Source organism: Oncorhynchus tshawytscha, linkage group LG33, assembly GCF_018296145.1.
Source record: "Oncorhynchus tshawytscha isolate Ot180627B linkage group LG33, Otsh_v2.0, whole genome shotgun sequence".
NCBI lineage: Eukaryota > Metazoa > Chordata > Actinopteri > Salmoniformes > Salmonidae > Oncorhynchus > Oncorhynchus tshawytscha.
This window is the reverse complement of record NC_056461.1, coordinates 34,325,563-34,345,970: the sequence shown is the minus strand read 5'-3', so window position 1 is coordinate 34,345,970 and position 20,408 is coordinate 34,325,563. Positions and strand designations below refer to the sequence as shown.

The 20,408-nt window shown below is 45.8% G+C and overlaps 1 protein-coding gene across 1 annotated transcript in view; it reads left to right on the top strand.

Moving 5' to 3' along the window:
* Positions 1 to 3,085: 3,085 nt before the first annotated feature.
* LOC112231273 (disks large homolog 4-like) overlaps positions 3,086 to 20,408 on the top strand; it is a 117,280-nt gene continuing 99,957 nt past the window's right edge. The window contains exon 1 of the mRNA XM_042311432.1: positions 3,086 to 3,356. Within this exon, the coding sequence (XP_042167366.1) occupies positions 3,327 to 3,356 (30 nt within the window). The 5' untranslated portion in view covers positions 3,086 to 3,326. The remainder of the gene's footprint in view (positions 3,357 to 20,408) is intronic.

The following is a 20,408-nucleotide window of genomic DNA, read 5'->3' as shown; positions in this document are numbered from 1 at the left end:
TCAGTGTGTTTTAATAAATTATTGGTGAGGTGAAAAGATTTAGTATACTTTTATCTAAAAAGAATAACTTAATGTTTCACTATATTTATTTTTATGAAATTCACTGAGGTTGATGGTCCTCCCCTTCCCCCTCTGAGGAGCCTCCATTGATGTTTGCCGATGTGTACACACATACCTGTGTGTGGGTGGGTGTTGTATTTGTTGTAGGTTGGATCTATACCTCTCTCTCCACCCCAGGGAATACAGATGAAGTCGGAAGTTTACATACACTTAGGTTGGTGTCATTAAAACTCATTTTTCAACCACTCCACAAATTTCTTGTTAACAAACTACAGTTTTGGCAAGTCTGTTAGGACATCTTCTTTGTGCATGACACAAGTAATTTTTCCAATAATTGTTTTTTTAGACAAATTATTTCATTAATCATTAAATGTATCACAATTCCAGTGGGTCAGAAGTTTACATACACTAAGTTAACTGTGCCTTTAAACAGCTTGGAAAATTCCAGAAAATTATGTCATGGTTTAAGAAGCTTCTGATTGGCTAATTGACATAATTTGAGTCAATTTGAGGTGTACCTGTGGATGTATTACAAGGCCTACCTTCAAACTCAGGGGAGCAATTTCCAAATGCCTGAAGGAACCACGTTCATCTGTACAAACAATAGTATGGAAGTATAAACACCATGTGACCACACAGCCGTCATACTGCTCAGGAAGGAGACGCATTCTGTCTCCTACAGATGAATGTACTTTGGTGTGAAAAGTGCAAATCAATCCCAGAACAACAGCAAAGGACCTTATGAAGATGCTGGAGGAAACTGGAACAAAAGTATCTATAGCCACAGTAAAGCTACTGCTCAAAAACCGCCATCAAAAAGCCAGACTACGGTTTGCAAATGCACATGGGGACAAAGATCGTACTTTTTGGAGAAATGTCCTATGGTCTGATGAAACAAAAATAGAACTGTTTGGCCATAATGACCATCTTTATGTTTGTAGGAAAAAGGGGGAGGCTTGCAAGCTGAAGAACACCATCCCAACCGTGAAGCACAGGGGTGGCAGCATCATGTTGTGGGGGTGCTTTGCTGCAGGAGGGACTGGTGCACTTCACAAAATAGATAGCATCATGAGGGATGATAATTTTTTGGATATATTGAAGCAACATCTCAAGACATCAGTCAGGAAGTTAAAACTCGGTCGCAAATGGGTCTTCCAAATGGACAATGACCCCAAGCATACTTCCAAAGTTGTTGCAAAATGGCTTAAGGACAACAAAGTCAAGGTATTGTTAGTGGCCATCACAAAGCCCTGACCTCAATCCTAAAGAAAATGTGTGCGCAGAACTGAAAAAGCGTGTGCGAGCAAGGATCCTACAAACCTGACTCAGTTACACCAGCTCTGTCAGGAGGAATGGGCCAAAATTCACCCAATTTAATGTGGGAAGCTTATGGAAGGCTACCCGAAAAGTTTGACCCAAGCTAAACAATTTGAAGTCAATGCTAACAAAAAGTAACAGAGTGTATGTAAACTTCTGACCCACTGGGAATGTGACGAAAGAAATAAAAGCTGAACTAAATCATTCTCTCTACTATTATTGTGACATCTCACATTCTTAAAATAAAGTGGTGATCCTAACTGACCTAAGAAAGGGAATTTTTACTAGGATTAAATGTCAGGAATTGTGAAAACTGAGTTTAAATGTATTTGGCTAAGGTGTTTTTTTAAACTTCCGACTTTAAACGGAAGGGGGGTCTTAATTTAGAATTGCATTATTGCTGCACCATTGCTCTTGCATTGTGGGGAGCTGGCAGAGGGGAGGGAGGTTATGCTGCCTTTTGTACAATTACCGAGCTGAGGGTGCAAAGATCTCGGCCAGGTCGCAGTTGTAAATGAGAACTTGTTCTCAACTAGCCTACCTGGTTAAGTAAAGGTGAAATAAAAAAACATTTAAAAAAGACAGAAGCACACATTTCCCTGTGAACCAGGCTTTAGTGGTGCAGTCTATACTCTTAAAGGCAAAGTGTACCCCTAAGATGCACACATGATTCTATTCATTTTACTGCAATGCATTTGAACAAAGGTTCCAGTCCAAATTCACTGCATTGACATTACTCAGTCATAGATGGTACACCCCGGCTAACTGTAGAAACATATAGTCACACAGAGAAATGGGAGAATGGCTTTATACCCAAAACACCCTCCATGTATGCTTCTTCTTCTTTTACTTAAAATCCAATACGCCCCCTTTACCTTCCTGTTCCCCCTCTCTCTCTCTCTCTCTCTCTCTCACACACACACACACACACACACACACACACACACACACACACACACACACACACACACACACACACACACACACACACACACACACACACACACACACACACACACACACACACACACACAACCAACCGTTCACACAGACTCCAGCGCAACGGCTACATGATAACAACAACCCTTCCTATTGCCACGGCAACAATTGCACCATTGCTAAGGCAACAGCTGCAGAACACCACAACAAGCAGAAAACCCTTCACGCTTTTTCACCTTCTGTCATGGTTTCCTCTAGTTTATGTTCGGGTTGTTTTTTTCACTCTGATTGTCGTGTGCGTTTCCATTTTCTCTGATGCATATGTAATTCTCTCTCCCCCTCTACGCATTTTATTTCAGTCTAATTCCTTCTGTTTTCACATACACACCACATACACTGACTCCCTCGCTCTCTCCTTCACAGTCCCCTCCCTCGGCTCTTCCTCTCCATCCTCTGCTGTTTCGCTGTCTAATCCTCTCTCTCTTTCTCTCTCTCTCGCTTTCTCTTGCAGAGCGAATCTCCCCTTTTTCCCATACCACCTCTCCTTTCTACCTCCTTCCCCCTCTGTCCATCTCCTTTCATATTCATCCCTGCTTCTCCTCTTCCTCTCTTCCTCTTCTCCTCTTATAGAAGAGTTCCCTCTCCCTCCCCCTCTCTCTCTCTCCCTCTCCCTCTCTCCCATACATATTCGGAGCCCACCCTCTCTCTTGCTCTTTCTCTCTCTTTCCCTGTGTCCCTCCCCCTCCCTCTTTACGTTTCCCCTCCCTCCATCCTCTCTTTCCCTGTGTCCCTCCCCCTCCCTCTTTACGTTTCCCCTCCCTCCATCCTCTCTTTCCCTTGCTGGTTCAGTAAGTAAAGAAAGAGATACACGGAAGCAAAGAAAAAGGGGGAAAGGCAGGACGAGAGAGAGCAGGAGTGGGGCAGGCTGGGGCGAGGGGTGTGGGGTCTCAGCCCTCTGTTGTGGGGGGGTTGGGGGTTGAGATACACCCCACCTGTTTGTTCTCACTACCATGGACTGCCTCTGCATTGTGACTACAAAGGTAAGCTGATCCGCCGTTGCTTTCACTGAGAGAGAGAGAGAGAGAGAGAGAGAGAGAGAGAAGGAGAGAGAGAGAGAGAGAGAGAGAGAGAGAAAAGGAGAGAGAGAGAGAGAAGGAGAGAGAGAGAGAGAAGGAGAGAGAGAGCGAGAGAGAGAGAGAGAGAAAGAGAGAGAGAGAGAGAGAGAGAGAGAGAGAGAGAGAGAGAGAGAGAGAGAGAGAGAGAGAGAGAGAGAGAGAAAAGAAAGAAAGAGAAAGAAAAGAAAGAAAGAAAGAAAGAAAGAAAGAAAGAAAGAAAGAAAGAAAGAAAGAGAAGAGAGAGAGAGAGAGAGAGAGAGAGAGAGAGAGAGAGAGAGAGAGAAAGAGAGAGAGAGAAGAAGAGAGAGAGAAAGAGAGAGAGAGAGAGAGAGAGAGAGAGAGAGAGAGAGAGAGAGGAGAGAGAGAAGGAGAGAGAGAGAGAGAGAGAAGGAGAGAGAGAGAGTAATCACCTCCTCGTGTTATCTGCTTTGTCTCACCCTTTCTTTGTGTCTGGGTTAAACGGTAAATGTAACAGGGCAGCATGTCTTTGCAAAGATAGGATATTTGATCATTATTTCTCTCCTGTTAGCTCTTTGTGGTCTTTTGTGGCTACTTATATAGGGGTGGCAAGTAGCCTAGTGGTTAGAGCATTGGGCCGGTAACCGAAAGGTTGATAGACCGAATTTCCGAGCTGACAAGGTAAAAATCTGTCGTTCTGCCCCTGAACAAGGCAGTTAACCCACTGTTCCTAGGCTATCATTATAAATAAGAATTTGTCCTTATCTGACTAGTTAAATAAATATATTTTTCTTGAGAGTGAACTGCACTGGCTGAGAGTGTTAGTGTGTTAGTAGCATTGTCCCTGTCTTTCTCTATATTTCTGTTTCTCCCACTCTCTTTCTCTCCTCCATATCCCTCTCTGTGTGAGGCTGTGTGAGTGTGCTAGCTAGCAGGGAGTGGGTTAATCTGCGTGGCAGGATGCTGTAGGAGTGAGTGAGCTAGTGAATAGGCCTGAGGTTGGGGTGCTAATTCTGGCTTTGTGTCATGTTGGAAGGTCCAGGATGTCAGTAGATGGGACCAGGCCTGGGCTCCCTGCATGCCTCAACCTCCTCATTTAGACACCCTCACTCTCACCTCAACCACTGCCATGGAGCTAGCTCACACACAAGCTGGGAGCTCCCACAGCCTCACACACACATACATACACACACAAAGCGTGTGTTATATCACACACACAAGGCCAGTGACATGCTGGGGCTGACTGCTCCACACAGCCAGCCCCTGTCGTGAAATTGGCTCTCAGAGAGAGAACGTTTATGGAATTCCATCCAAGCCCTGTCTCTCAACTACTCAGCCTGCTCCCAGTCCCAGGCTCTCTCCTCTCCCCTTCCCTCCTCTCCTCTCCACTACTCTCCTCTTCTCGCCCCTACTCTCCTCTTCTCTCCCATACTCTCCTCTTCTCTCTCCTGTCCCCTCCTCTGCCCTCCTCCCCTCTCCCCTACTCTCATTTTCTCTCCCCTACTATCCTCGTCTCTCGCATACTCTCCTCTTCTCTCTCCTGTCCCCTCCTCTGCCCTCCTCCCCTCTCCCCTACTCTCCTCTTCTCTCCCCTACTCTCCTCGTCTCTACCATACTCTCCTCTTCTCTCTCCTGTCCCCTCCTCTGCCCACCACCCCTCTCCCTTATTCTCTCTTCTCTCCTCTTCTCTCCCCTACTCTCCTTTACTCTCCATACTCTCCTCTTCTCTACCTACTCTCCCCTTCTCTCTCCCACTCTCCTGTCTCTTCCCTTCTCTCCCTTACTCTCCTCTTCTCTCCCCTAATCTCCTCTTCTCTCCCATACTCTCCTTTTCTCTCCCCTACTCTCCTCTTCTCTCCCCTACTCTCCTCTTCTCTCCCCTACTCTCCCCTTCTCTCCCCCACTCTTCCCTTCTCTCCCCTACTCTTCCCTTCTCTCCCTACTCTTCCCTTTTCTCCCTACTCCCTTCTCTACCTACTCTTCCCTTCTCTCCCTACTGCCTTCTCTCCCCCACTCTTCCCTTCTCTCCCTACTCCCTTCTCTCCCTACTCTTCCCTTCTCTCACTACTCTCCTCTTCTCTCCCCTACTCTTCCCTTTTCTCCCCCCTACTCTTCCCTCTTCTCCCCTACTCTCCGCTACTCTCCTCTTCTCTCTCCTGTCCCCTCCTCTGCCCTCCTCCCCTCTCCCTTACACTCCTCTTATCTCCTCTTCTCACCTCTACTATCCTCTTCTCTCTCTACTCTCCTCTTCTCTCCCCTACTCTCCCCTTCTCTCCCCTACTCTCCCCTTCTCTCCCCTACTCCCCTCTTCTCTCTCCTGTCTCCTCCTCTGCCCTCCAACCCTCTCCCTTACTCTCCTCTTCTCTACCTACTCTCCCCTTCTCTCCCCTACTCTTCCTAAACTCCTCTTCTCTTCCCTTCTCTCCCCTTTCTCCCTCTTCTCTCCCCCCTACTTTCCTCTTCTTTCTCCTGTCCCCCTCCTCTGCCCTCCTCTCCTCTCCTCTACTCTCTTCTTCTCTCCCCTACTCTCCTCTTCTCTCCCCTACTTTCCTCTTCTTTCTCCTGTCCCCCTCCTCTGCCCTCCTCTCCTCTCCTCTACTCTCTTCTTCTCTCCCCTACTCTCCTCTTCTCTCCCCTACTCTCCTCTTCTCTTATCTCCCTTACTCTCCTCTTCTCTCCCCTACTCTCCTCTTCTCTCATCATCTCTCCCCTACTGTTCTCACCCCTACCCTCCTCTTCTCTCCCATACTCTCCTCTTCTGTCCTCTCCCCTTCTCTCCTCTTCTCTCCCATACTCTCCTCTCCTCTTCCCTACTCTCCTCTTCTTTCCCCTACTCTCCTCTTCTTTCCCCTACTCTCCTCTTCTTTCCCCTACTCTCCTGTTCTCTCTCCTGTACCCTCTGCCCTCCTCCCCTCTCCCTTACTCTCCTCTTCTCTCCCTTACTCTCCTCTTCTCTCCCCTACTCTCCTCTCCTTTTCCCTACTCTCCTCTTCTCTTCTCTCCCTTACTCTCCTCTTCTCTCCTCTCATCTTCTCTCCTCTTCTCTCATCTTCTCTCCTCTTCTGTCCTCTCCCCTTCTCTCCTCTTCTCTCCCCTTCTCTCCTCTTCTCTCCCCTACTCTCCTCTCCTCTCCCCTACTCTCCTCTTCTCTCCCCTACTCTCCTCTTCTTTCCCCTACTCTCCTCTTCTCTCTCCTGTCCCCTCTGCCCTCCTCCCCTCTCCCTTACTCTCCTCTTCTCTCCCTTACTCTCCTCTTCTCTCCCTTACTCTCCTCTCCTCTCCCCTACTCTCCTCTTCTCTCCCTTACTCTCCTCTTCTCTCCCCTACTGTCCTCTTCTCTCCCTACTCTCATCTTCTCTCCCCTACTCTTCTCTACCCCACTCTCTTCTCTCCCCTACTCTTCTATACCCCACTCTCTTCTCTCCCCTACTCTCCTCTTCTCTCTCCTCTTCTCTTCTCTCCCCTCCTCTACTCCCCACTCCTCTCCCCCTTTCCCCTACTCTCCCCCTCCACTCTCCTCTCCTCCCTCTACTTTCCTATCCCCTCCTCTCCTCTCGTCGAGAATCCTGGTGGGTTTTCACACACACAAAACAAACATACACACAATCACTGTCACAAACACTCACAAACACGCAAACAGCCTAGCAGCTGCTCCTGCATGCTGGCTGTGGGAGTGTGTGTGAACCATGCTAATACAAGGACTGTGGGACAGATGAGAGGTATCTCATGCACACACTGGATGAACTTGGACAGGCTCTTGTAGTTTTTTATGGGAAATGTGGTCCAGTATTTGCTCTCTGTATGTAGGAACTCTCACCACTATCCCGAATGCAGTTTTATTTATAGAAGGGGAAAGAATGCTTGGTTGGCTCAGTTTTTCATAAATCCTTGCTTGTTTAGCCACGGAAAATCTGATTAATTTGCTTATCAATCACTTTGAATAAAGCCAGTTCCCTTGACAACAGGGCTCCTTATGGCCAGTTGACAGAGATAGCCATCATAGGGAGGATGAGCATGAAGAGGCAGTGTGTCATTTAAGCCATTACACTTCATTTATGTGTGTGTGTGTCTCTGTCTCTCTCCGTCCGTCCGTCCCTGTGTTTACGGTTGGAAAAGCATGCATCTCACTGTTTCAGACATTCTGTATCATTAAGCAGAAGATTCCAATGAATGGCGTTCAGTAGCTATGCCTATAAGGCTTACAGCCTTCCCTGGGCTCCGTGGGTAGCTTTAAGGTGTATTAATGCAGGCTGAGAAGTATTTAAACTGCAGAGCAGAGACAAGCTTAACTAGCTCAATTAAAGTGCAGATATACGTATATATTTATATATATATATATATATATATATATATATATATATATATATATATATATATATATATATATATATATATAGAGAGAGAGAGAGACCTTCATTTAGATAATAACAGAGGTACACCTGCTGTAATATCCAGCTCATCAGTCTCCCGTTATCTGTCCCTGTGTACGATATCAACATACAGTAAGTAATACATCGTAATAAAATATATACTTTATATAGTGTGTTTCATAAAGAATCTCCAAGTCGCTTTTAAAAAACAAACAAAAACCTATTCAGAGAGTGGGTAGTTCACTGGAGATGGTCTTCCACAGCTAGATAATGATGATGTCGTTCAGTAGGTATACTGTCACCCTATAGCTTTGTCTTTTGACAGCTTAGCTTGTTCATGTTTGTACCTGACTTCAATGAAAAAGCTTTGATTCAACTTGAATCCAAAATGGCTGTGTGTTCCCTGCCCATTAAGCTGTATTCTGGCTCTGTGTTTGGTGCAATGGCGAAAGAGGAGGTCCATGCAGGCTTCCATAGGCATGCTCTTCTCTGTCATCCTACTCTCTCCTCATTTTGCTGCTTTACTCACTCATTATGTTTCACTGTCCTCTTTACTCACTCATTATGTTTCACTGTCCTCTTTACTCACTCATTATGTTTCCTCTTTCCTCTTTACTCACTCATTATGTTTCCACTGTCCTCTTTACTCACTCATTATGTTTCCACTGTCCTCTTTACTCACTCATTATGTTTCACTGTCCTCTTTACTCACTCATTATGTTTCACTGTCCTCTTTACTCACTCATTATGTTTCCTCTTTCCTCTTTACTCACTCATTATGTTTCCACTGTCCTCTTTACTCACTCATTATGTTTCCACTGTCCTCTTTACTCACTCATTATGTTTCCACTGTCCTCTTTACTCACTCATTATGTTTCACTGTCCTCTTTACTCACTCATTATGTTTCCACTGTCCTCTTTACTCACTCATTATGTTTCCACTGTCCTCTTTACTCACTCATTATGTTTCCACTGTCCTCTTTACTCACTCATTATGTTTCACTGTCCTCTTTACTCACTCATTATGTTTCCTCTTTCCTCTTTACTCACTCATTATGTTTCCACTGTCCTCTTTACTCACTCATTATGTTTCCTCTTTCCTCTTTACTCACTCATTATGTTTCCACTGTCCTCTTTACTCACTCATTATGTTTCCACTGTCCTCTTTACTCACTCATTATGTTTCACTGTCCTCTTTACTCACTCATTATGTTTCACTGTCCTCTTTACTCACTCATTATGTTTCCTCTTTCCTCTTTACTCACTCATTATGTTTCCACTGTCCTCTTTACTCACTCATTATGTTTCCACTGTCCTCTTTACTCACTCATTATGTTTCACTGTCCTCTTTACTCACTCATTATGTTTCCTCTTCCTCTTTACTCACTCATTATGTTTCCACTGTCCTCTTTACTCACTCATTATGTTTCCTCTTTCCTCTTTACTCACTCATTATGTTTCCACTGTCCTCTTTACTCACTCATTATGTTTCCACTGTCCTCTTTACTCACTCATTATGTTTCACTGTCCTCTTTACTCACTCATTATGTTTCACTGTCCTCTTTACTCACTCATTATGTTTCCTCTTTCCTCTTTACTCACTCATTATGTTTCCACTGTCCTCTTTACTCACTCATTATGTTTCCACTGTCCTCTTTACTCACTCATTATGTTTCCACTGTCCTCTTTACTCACTCATTATGTTTCACTGTCCTCTTTACTCACTCATTATGTTTCCACTGTCCTCTTTACTCACTCATTATGTTTCCACTGTCCTCTTTACTCACTCATTATGTTTCCACTGTCCTCTTTACTCACTCATTATGTTTCACTGTCCTCTTTACTCACTCATTATGTTTCCTCTTTCCTCTTTACTCACTCATTATGTTTCCACTGTACTCTTTACTCACTCATTATGTTTCCACTGTCCTCTTTACTCACTCATTATGTTTCCACTGTCCTCTTTACTCACTCATTATGTTTCACTGTCCTCTTTACTCACTCATAATGTTTCCACTGTCCTCTTTACTCACTCATTATGTTTCCTCTGTCCTCTTTACTCACTCATGTTTCACTGTCCTCTTTACTCACTCATTATGTTTCCACTGTCCTCTTTACTCACTCATTATGTTTCACTGTCCTCTTTACTCACTCATTATGTTTCCACTGTCCTCTTTACTCACTCATTATGTTTCCACTGTCCTCTTTACTCACTCATTATGTTTCCACTGTCCTCTTTACTCACTCATTATGTTTCCACTGTCCTCTTTACTCACTCATTATGTTTCCTCTATCCTCTATATTCACTCACTGTTTCCCGGGCCTCTTTGCACACTGTCATTCATGCTATTTATTCCTCCATACTACAACAGATGTTATTTACAGAATAAAACTAAGGCTAAAACATCCGCCCCTGTTTGAATATAATTATGCTGGCTAACAGGAGTTTCTTAAGATGTGCCATGAACAGTGATCGATGAATCCACTATGATAGAGCACAGTCGGTATCCATGGATATCTGACAACCTTGTTCCAGGATCACACATGTCTCTCAGAGAGAGAAAAAGCTCGGAGCTGGCAGGGGAAGGAAGGCCCTCTTTTGCCAAACAATCTGCGGCAGATGGCAGTCAATTTATAGAAGAGAAGCAAAATTAGTGCCTGTAGAAGCAAGTCTCTTTAATGGTATGTGATAAAGTATTAATGGTGCCTGGTGGTAGTGCAGGTGAGGAATTTGACAGCCATGAGACATTGATTAACCTTTAACTCTAATCCTGAAGAACAAAGGTCAGCTAGAAGTGAAGGACTAGCTCTAAGTTACAGTAGGTCACTTCCTACACTGACCCCTAACCCCTACCCCTGTGGATGGCTCTCTGTCTCCTCTGCAGGACTAGCTTTCATACAGTAGGTGGAAGTGAGAAGAGCTCTCTTAAGATTAATGCACTTACTGTAAGTCGCTCTGGATAAGAGTGTCTGCTAAATGAATTTTAAAAAACATTTTAAAAATCTAAATGTAGAAAAGGGGAAGTTAACATTAATTCTGTAGACTTTTTTCAGTCCCACTTTATATTGATGACAAAACATACACTACCGATCAAAGGTTTTCCAACACCAACTCATTCAAGGGTTTTTCTTAATTTTTACTATTTTCTACATTGTACAATAATAGCGAAGACATCAAAACTATGAAATAACACATATGGCATCATGTAGGAACCAAAAAAGTTTTTTATTTTAGATTTGAGATTCTTCAAAGTAGCCTGTTAGCCTTGGTGACAGCTTCGCACACTCTTGGCATTCCCTCAACCAGCTTCTCCTGGAATGCTTTTCCAACAGTCTTGAAGGAGTTCCCACATATGCTGAGCACTTGTTGGCTGCTTTTCCTTCAGTCTGTGGTTTGACTCATCCCAAACCATCTCAATTTGGTTGAGGTCAGGGATTGTGGAGGCCAGGTCATCTGATGCAGAACTCCATCAAGGTCAAACAGCCCTTACACAGGCTGGAGGTGTGTTTTGGATCATTGTCCTTTTGAGAAACAAATTATAGTACCACTAAGCCCAAACCAAATGGGATGATGTATCGCTGCAGAATGCAACAGGGTTTTCTAATGCTCAATTAGCCTTTTAAAATGATAAACTAGCTAACACAACGTACCATTGGAACACAGGAGTGATGGTTGCTGATAATGGGCCTCTGTACGCCTACAGTATGTAGATATTCTATTAAAAATCAGCAGTTTCCAGTTCTAAAACTTTTGACTGGTAGTTTATATTTACAGTAATAGGTCTTAATTACTGTAGTGAGTAAAGTATACTTACTATGAAGGTACAGATTCTACAAAGCAGCTGTAATTGCACATTGAGGTTTGTGCGATTGCTCACAGAAATTTATTTTATACATGCTTTAGATTTGCAAACAAAGCAAATTCATTGTGATTAAAACCTCCACTCACTTTAAAATTATCACTTTTTAATATCACAGTTTGCAATTTCAAATATCTGAAAGTGTGAAATGTCATACACCAGCCAACAATTGAGCCTGGATACGAGGTTAGAAATTCTGCAAGCCACAATTCACAAACAAGTACTGGCATAAGTGTTTTCTAAAACCATGTTATTGTGCAAGGTTTTAAGCATGCTGGTCAGTGTGAGAAGGGGGCTGAATAGTACACCCTCATGATCAGTGTGATATGAGTTAATATGAACCAGATCGTCAGGTCTTAACGTCTCATCCCTCTTCAAGAGGAAACCCAGTTCTTTCCCCCTCTCCTATCCTGTCTCTCTCTTTCTCTTCTTCCTCTCTTCTCTTGTCACACTCCCTTTGTCTCTCATCCTACTCCTTTATCATATTCCCATACAACATCTTACACATCTTCTAACCGCCCACTCTCCTCTAACCGCCCACTCTCCTCTAACCTCCCCCTCCTCTAACCTCCCCCTCCTCTAACCTCCCACTCTCCTCTAACCTCCCCCTCCTCACTCTCCTCTAACCTCCCCCTAACCTCCCCCTCCTCTAACCTCCCACTCTCCTCTAACCTCCCCCTCTCCTCTAACCTCTAACCTCCCCTCCTTTAACCCCCACTCTCCTCTAACCCCAACTCTCCTCTAACCTCCCACTCTCCTCTAACCTCCCCTCCTTTAACCCCCACTCTCCTCTAAATCCCACTCTCCTCTAACCTCCCACTCTCCTCACTCTCCTCTAATCTCCCACTCTCCTCTAACCTCCCCCTCCTCTAACCTCCCACCCTCCTCTAACCTCCCGCCCTCCTCTAACCTCCCCCTCCTTTAACCCCCACTCTCCTCTAACCCCAACTCTCCTCTAACCTCCCACTCTCCTCTAACCTCCCACTCCTTTAACCCCCACTCTCCTCTAAACCCCACTCTCCTCTAACCTCCCACTCTCCTCTAATCTCCCACTCTCCTCTAACCTCCCACCCTCCTCTAACCCCCTCCTCACTCTCCTCTAACCTCCCCCTCCTCTAACCTCCCACCTCTATTCTCCCACTCTCCTCTAACCTCCCCCTCCTTTAACCACAACTCTCCTCTAACCTCCCACTTTCCTCTAACCTCCCACTCTCCTCTAACCCCCACTCTCCTCTAACCTCCCCCTCCTTTAACCCCCACTCTCCTCTAACCTCCCACTTTCCTCTAACCTCCCACTCTCCTCTAACCCCAACTCTCCTCTATCCTCCCCTCCTTTAACCCCAACTCTCCTCTAACCCCAACTCTCCTCTAACCTCCCACTCTCCTCTAATCTCCCACTTTCCTCTAACCTCCCACTCTCCTCTAACCCCCACTCTCCTCTAACCCCAACTCTCCTCTAACCTCCCACTTTCCTCTAACCTCCCACTCTCCTCTAACCTCCCACTCTCCTCTAACCCCCACTCTCCTCTAACCTCCCACTTTCCTCTAACCCCCACTCTCCTCTAACCCCCACTCTCCTCTAACCTCCCACTTTCCTCTAACCTCCCACTCTCCTCTAACCCCCACTCTCCTCCACCCCCACTCGTCTCTTTCCTCTCCTCCATTTGTCTCTTTCCTCTCCTCCATTTGTCTCTTTCCTCTCTTCCATTTGTCTCTTTTCTCTCCTCCATTTGTCTCTTTTCTCTCCTCCATTTGTCTCTTTTCTCTCCTCCATTTGTCTCTTTCCTCTCCTCCATTTGTCTCTTTCCTCTCTTCCATTTGTCTCTTTTCTCTCCTCCATTTGTCTCTTTCCTCTCCTCCATGTGTCTCTTTCCTCTCCTCCATGTGTCTCTTTTCTCTCCTCCAATTGTCTCTTTTCTCTCCTCCATTTGTCTCTTTTCTCTCCTCCATTTGTCATGTTCCTCTCCTCCATTTGTCTCTTTTCTCTCCTCCATTTGTCTCTTTTCTCTCCTCCATGTGTCTCTTTCCTCTCCTCCATGTGTCTCTTTCCTCTCCTCCATGTGTCTCTTTCCTCTCCTCCATTTGTCTCTTTTCTCTCCTCCATTTGTCTCTTTTCTCTCCTCCATGTGTCTCTTTCCTCTCCTCCATTTGTCTCTTTTCTCTCCTCCATGTGTCTCTTTCCTCTCCTCCATTTGTCTCTTTTCTCTCCTCCATGTGTCTCTTTCCTCCATTTGTCTCTTTTCTCTCCTCCATTTGTCTCTTTTCTCTCCTCCATGTGTCTCTTTCCTCTCCTCCATGTGTCTCTTTCCTCTCCTCCATGTGTCTCTTTTCTCTCCTCCATTTGTCTCTTTTCTCTCCTCCATGTGTCTCTTTCCTCTCCTCCATGTGTCTCTTTCCTCTCCTCCATGTGTCTCTTTTCTCTCCTCCATTTGTCTCTTTTCTCTCCTCCATTTGTCTCTTTTCTCTCCTCCATGTGTCTCTTTCCTCTCCTCCATTTGTCTCTTTTCTCTCCTCCATGTGTCTCTTTCCTCTCCTCCATTTGTCTCTTTTCTCTCCTCCATGTGTCTCTTTCCTCTCCTCCATGTGTCTCTTTCCTCTCCTCCATTTGTCTCTTTTCTCTCCTCCATGTGTCTCTTTCCTCTCCTCCATGTGTCTCTTTCCTCTCCTCCATTTGTCTCTTTTCTCTCCTCCATGTGTCTCTTTCCTCTCCTCCATTTGTCTCTTTTCTCTCCTCCATGTGTCTCTTTCCTCCATTTGTCTCTTTTCTCTCCTCCATTTGTCTCTTTTCTCTCCTCCATGTGTCTCTTTCCTCCATTTGTCTCTTTTCTCTCCTCCATTTGTCTCTTTTCTCTCCTCCATGTGTCTCTTTCCTCTCCTCCATTTCCATCCTTCCTGCTTCTTCCACCCCTTTATTCTCCTGAATTCACCTCTTTCCTCTTTTCCCCTTCTTTCCTATCCTAGCTCACCTCCTCCTTCCCTCCTATCCTCTTTTCCCATCCTCCCCTATCCCCTCTCTCCTCTCCAATCCCTAGGCTTTCCTCATTAGTGTTTCTACAGATGAATTATACATTTGACTAGATGTAGTCAAAGTCAGCACTTATTGCCTGTGTACACATTAGTGGCTTTCATGTATGTATGCATGCATGCATGCATGCATGCGTGTGTGTGTGTGTGTGCGCATGTATGTATGTAAGTATGTAAAAATTACAGACCTCTTCATGCTTTGTAAAGTAGGAAAACCTGCAAAATCGGCAGTGTATCAAATACTTGTTCTCCCCACTATACGTACGTATGTATTCATGTACGTTTTCTACAATGTAGAAACTCTACAACTGTACTGTACCATATTGTACCAGTCAAAAGTTTGGACACACCTACTCATTCAAGGATTTTTCTTTAGTTTGACTATTTTCTACATTGTAGATTAATAGGGAAGACATCAAAACTATGAAATAGCACATATGGAATCATGTAGTACCCCAAAAAGTGTTAAACAAATCCAAATATATTTTAGATTCTTCAAAGTAGCCAACCTTTGCCTTGATGACAGCTTTGCACACTCTTGGCATTCTCTCAACCAGCTTATCCTGGAATGCTTATCCAACAGTCTTGAAGGAGACTGTTGGATAATCCACATATGCTGAGCACGTGTTGGCTGCTTTTCCTTCACTCTGCGGTCCAACTCATCTCAAACCATCTCAATTGAGTTGAGGTCGGGTGGTTGTGGAGGCCAGGTCATCTGATCCATCACTCTCCTTCTTGGTCAAATAGCCCTTACACAGCCTGGAGGTGTGTTGGGTCATTGTCCTGTTGAAAAACAAATGATAGTCGCACTAAGCGCAAACCAGATGGAATGGCGTATCGCTGCAGAATGCTGTGGTAGCCATGCTGATTAAGTGTGCCTTGAATTCTAAATAAATCACAGACAGTGTCACCACACCCACACCATCACACCTCCTCCTCCATGCTTCATGGTGGGAACCACACATGCAGAGATCATCCGTTCACCTACTCTGCATCTCACAAAGACAGGCTGGTTGGAACCAAAAATATCAAATGTGGACTCATCAGACCAAAGGACAGATTTCCACCAATCTAATGTCTATTGCTCATGTTTCTTGGCCCAAGCAAGTCTCTTCTTCTTATTGGTGTCCTTTAGTAGTTGTTTCTTTGCAGCCATTCAACAATGAAGGCCTGAATCATACAGTCTCCTCTGAACAGTTGATGTTGAGATGTGTCTGTTACTTGAACTCTGTGAAGCGTTTAGTTGGGCTGCAATCTGAGGCTGGCAACTCTAATGAACTTATCCTCAGCAGCAGAGGTAACTCTGGGTCTTTCTTTCCTGTGGCAGTCGTCATGAGAGACAGTTTCATCATAGCACTTGATGGTTTTTGCGAGTGAACTTGAAGAAACTTTCAAAGTTCTTGAAATGTTCCGCATTGACTGACCTTCATGTCTTAAAGTAAGGATGGACTGTAATTTCTCTTTGCTTATTTAAGCTCTTCTTGCCATAATATTGACTTGTGTCTTTTACCAACTAGGGCTATCTTCTGTATACCACTCCTACCTTGTCACAATTCCACAAATTAACTTTTAACAAGGCACACCTGTTAATTAAAATGCATTCCAGGTGACTACCTCATGAAGCTGGTTGAGAGAATGCCAAGAGTGTGCAAAGCTGTCATCAAGGCAAAGGGTGGCTACTTTTAAGAATCTCAAATATAAAATATATTTTGGTTTGTTTAACAAAAACAATGACATTTCTAAGTGACCCCAAACTTTTGAACGGTAGTGTATTTTGATTTGTTTAACTATTTTTTGGTTACTACATGATTCCATGTGTGTTATTTCATAGTTTTGATGTCTTCACTATTATTCTACAATGTAGAAAATAGTAAAAATAAAGAAAAACCCTTGAATGAGGAGGTGTTCTAAAATTTTTGACCGATAGTGTATACAGTATGCATGTATGTATGGGGCGGCAGGTAGCCTAGTGGTTAGAGCTTTGGGCCAGTAACCAAAAGGTTTCTAGTTTGAATCCCTGAGCCGACAAGGTAAAAATCTGTTGTTCTCCCCCTGAACAAGGCAGTTAACCCACTGTTCCCCGGTAGTCCATCATTGTAAAGAAGAATTTGTATGTATGTGGCTGGTTGGCTGCTTTGCTTTAGCTCCAGTGTGAACATCTTTCCACCAGCTGCCAGCTTTAGCCTCCATGTTTGTAGAACTGCACCACTTGACGCTGTGCTGCCAGCTCTACCTGGTATCTTTAAGAACAAACATTAATATTATTAGTGACAATCTGAAGCTGTACAGTGTGTGTGTCGGGGAGGATGGGGCTTGAGAAGCTGGTGAATGCTGCTGCCTAGTCTGTAGGATGGAGTTCAGTGGTCATATCTGAGGCCCCCTCACCACTCACACACAATCAAACAAACCCAGCCACTTCATTATTCATTCAGCTGGTGCTGCTGCACAGCTCAGCTTAACTTGTCTGACAAGACTCTGTGTCTCCTGAGTGTGCGTGTGTGTGTTCACAGTGTGTACCGGTGTGTGTTTAAGCCATGTGTATGTGTATATTCCAGAGTAAGTGTGTTTCTGCTATAGTGAGGTAAGTATCTCTATTTGCAATATGTATGGTGTGTTGAAAATGTGCAGCTTGTGAGTCCATGTGGGTATGTATAGTATGTGAACTCATAATGGAAACTCAAGTATGCATTTGAAAAGTGCATTTTCAGTGATAGTAAAATGTAAGCAAGTTAAATTCTATCCTAGTGTGTATGCGCCATTTACCAAGGGGTCTGTGTTGAACTGCTAAGGCAGATAGCTCATATTTGATTGCCAGTCCAGGACACAGGCCAGGACACAGGCCAGGACACAGGCCCGGGTACACAAGCCAGGACACAGACCAGGACACAGGCCCGGGTACACAAGCCAGGACACAGACCAGGACACAGGCCCGGGTACACAAGTCAGGACACAAGCCAGAACACAAGCCAGGACACAGGCCAGGACACAGGCCCGGGTACACAAGCCAGGACACAGACCAGGACACAGGCCCGGGTACACAAGCCAGGACAAGAGCCAGAACACAAGCCAGGACACAAGCCAGGACACAAGCCCGGGTACACGAGCCAGGACACAGGCCCGGGTACACAAGCCAGGACACAGACCAGGACACAGGCCCGGGTACACAAGCCAGGACACAAGCCAGAACACAAGCCAGGACACAGGCCAGGACACAGGCCCGGGTACACAAGCCAGGACACAGGCCCGGGTACACAAGCCAGGATACAAGCCAGGACACAGGCCAGGACACAAGCCAGGACACAGGCCCGGGTACACAAGCCAGGATACAGACCAGGACACAGGCCCGGGTACACAAGTCAGGACACAAGCCAGAACACAAGCCAGGACACAGGCCAGGACACAGGCCCGGGTACACAAGCCAGGACACAGACCAGGACACAGGCCCGGGTACACAAGCCAGGACACAGACCAGGACACAGGCCCGGGTACACAAGCCAGGACACAAGCCAGAACACAAGCCAGGACACAAGCCAGGACACAAGCCCGGGTACACGAGCCAGGACACAGGCTCGGGTACACAAGCCAGGACACAGACCAGGACACAAGCCCGGGTACACAAGCCAGGACACAAGCCAGAACACAAGCCAGGACACAGGCCAGGACACAGGCCCGGGTACACAAGCCAGGACACAGGCCCGGGTACACAAGCCAGGATACAAGCCAGGACACAGGCCAGGACACAAGCCAGGACACAGGCCCAGGTACACAAGCCAGGACACAGACCAGGACACAGGCCAGGACACAGGCCCGGGTACACAAGCCAGGACACAGGCCAGGACACAGGCACGGGTACACAAGCCAGGACACAGACCAAGACACAGGCCAGGACACAGGCCCGGGTACACAATCCAGGACACAGGCCAGGACACAGGCCCGGGTACACAAGCCAGGACACAGGCCAGGACACAGGCCAGGACACAGGCCCGGGTACACAAGCCAGCACACAGGCCAGGACACAGGCCCGGGTACACAAGCCAGGACACAGGCCCAGGTACACAAGCCAGAACACAGGCCATGACACAGGCCAGGACACAGGCCTGGGTACACAAGCCAGGACACAGGCCAGGACACAGGCCCGGGTACACAAGCCAGGACACAGGCCAGGACACAGGCCCGGGTACACAAGCCAGGACACAGGCCAGGACACAGGCCAGGACACAGGCCAGGACACAAGCAAGGACACAGGCTCTGTCCTCTGTCCCTCCACCAGCTGTGTGTGTGTGTGTTCAGCCACAGGGCCAGAGGAGCAGAGGCGCTGATCCTGTCACAGTGCTCCCAGGGTGCTGTTATCTATTGTCTTACTACTGTCTAATTCGCTACTTCTATTCCTCCCTCCTTCACTCTCTCCTCAAGCCTGATTCCATTCTCTTCATCTCCTCCTCTCAACCTCAGTCTCTCTTTCAGAGATCTATTGAATGTGTTTATATTCATCCTCATGAAAGGTCTTAGAATAAGTCATAATTTGACATTATAAACTGGGTGGCTCGAGCCCTGAATGCCAATTGGCTGACAGCTGTGGTAAATCAGACCGTATACCACGGGCATGACAAAATGTATTTTTACTGCTCTAATGATGTTGGTAACCAGTTTATAATAGCAATAAGACACCTCAGGGGTTTGTGGTATATGGCCAATATACCACGGCTCAGGGCTGTATCCAGGCACTCCGCGTTGCATCATGCTTAAAAACAGCCCTTAACTGTGGTATATTGGCCATATATCACACCTCCTCTGGCCTTTTTGCTTAATTATACCATAGATTTTCTTTGCAGTGAGGCTTAGTAGAATGAACACTCTATCTCTCACAGACTGCAACTCGCACGTCACAACCCACTTCACCACACTCAACCCTACATCTATACAAAGCCCCACACCCACACACTCAGACACCCCTCACACTGTGCCCTGAATCCACACACTCCAACCTATTCAAACACAAAGCCACACACCTACAGATGTACACACTACACGCATTGTACAGTCAGAAAAATACACCCACCCACACACAAACCACTAACAACCAAGCACACTGACTCAAATGGGAGAGAGTCAGAAACAGTGTCAACCTTTGTCCCAATCCTAATTGAATTCTAGATGTTGTATTCAACACAGAATCCACACACAGACCCTGTTTCATGGCTCTAGTCTTCATCTACCTGTTTGATGCTGTCTGTGTCACCGCCTGCCTGGGAATGCTCCCTACTACAGATGACAGGTTGGATCGGCTGGGGACTAAGTCCCTTCACATTGGGTTAGAAGGCTAATGCTGCAACATGACCCATCCCTAGTGTATTCTCTGCTGAATGCCTATCTGGTAACACTGCTGAATGTCTGGCTGGTAACACTGTCTGGCTGGTAACACTGCTGAATGTCTGGCAGGTAACACTGCTGAATGTCTGGCTGGTAACACTGTCTGGCTGGTAACACTGCTGAATGCCTATCTGGTAACACTGCTGAATGTCTGGCTGGTTGGTAACACTGCTGAATGCCTATCTGGTAACACTGCTGAATGCCTATCTGGTAACACTGCTGAATGTCTGGCTGGTTGGTAACACTGCTGAATGTCTGGCTGGTTGGTAACACTGCTGAATGCCTATCTGGTAACACTGCTGAATGTCTGGCTGGTTGGTAACACTGCTGAATGCCTGGCTGGTAACACTTCTGAATGCCTATCTGGTAACACTGCTGAATGCCTGTCTGGTAAC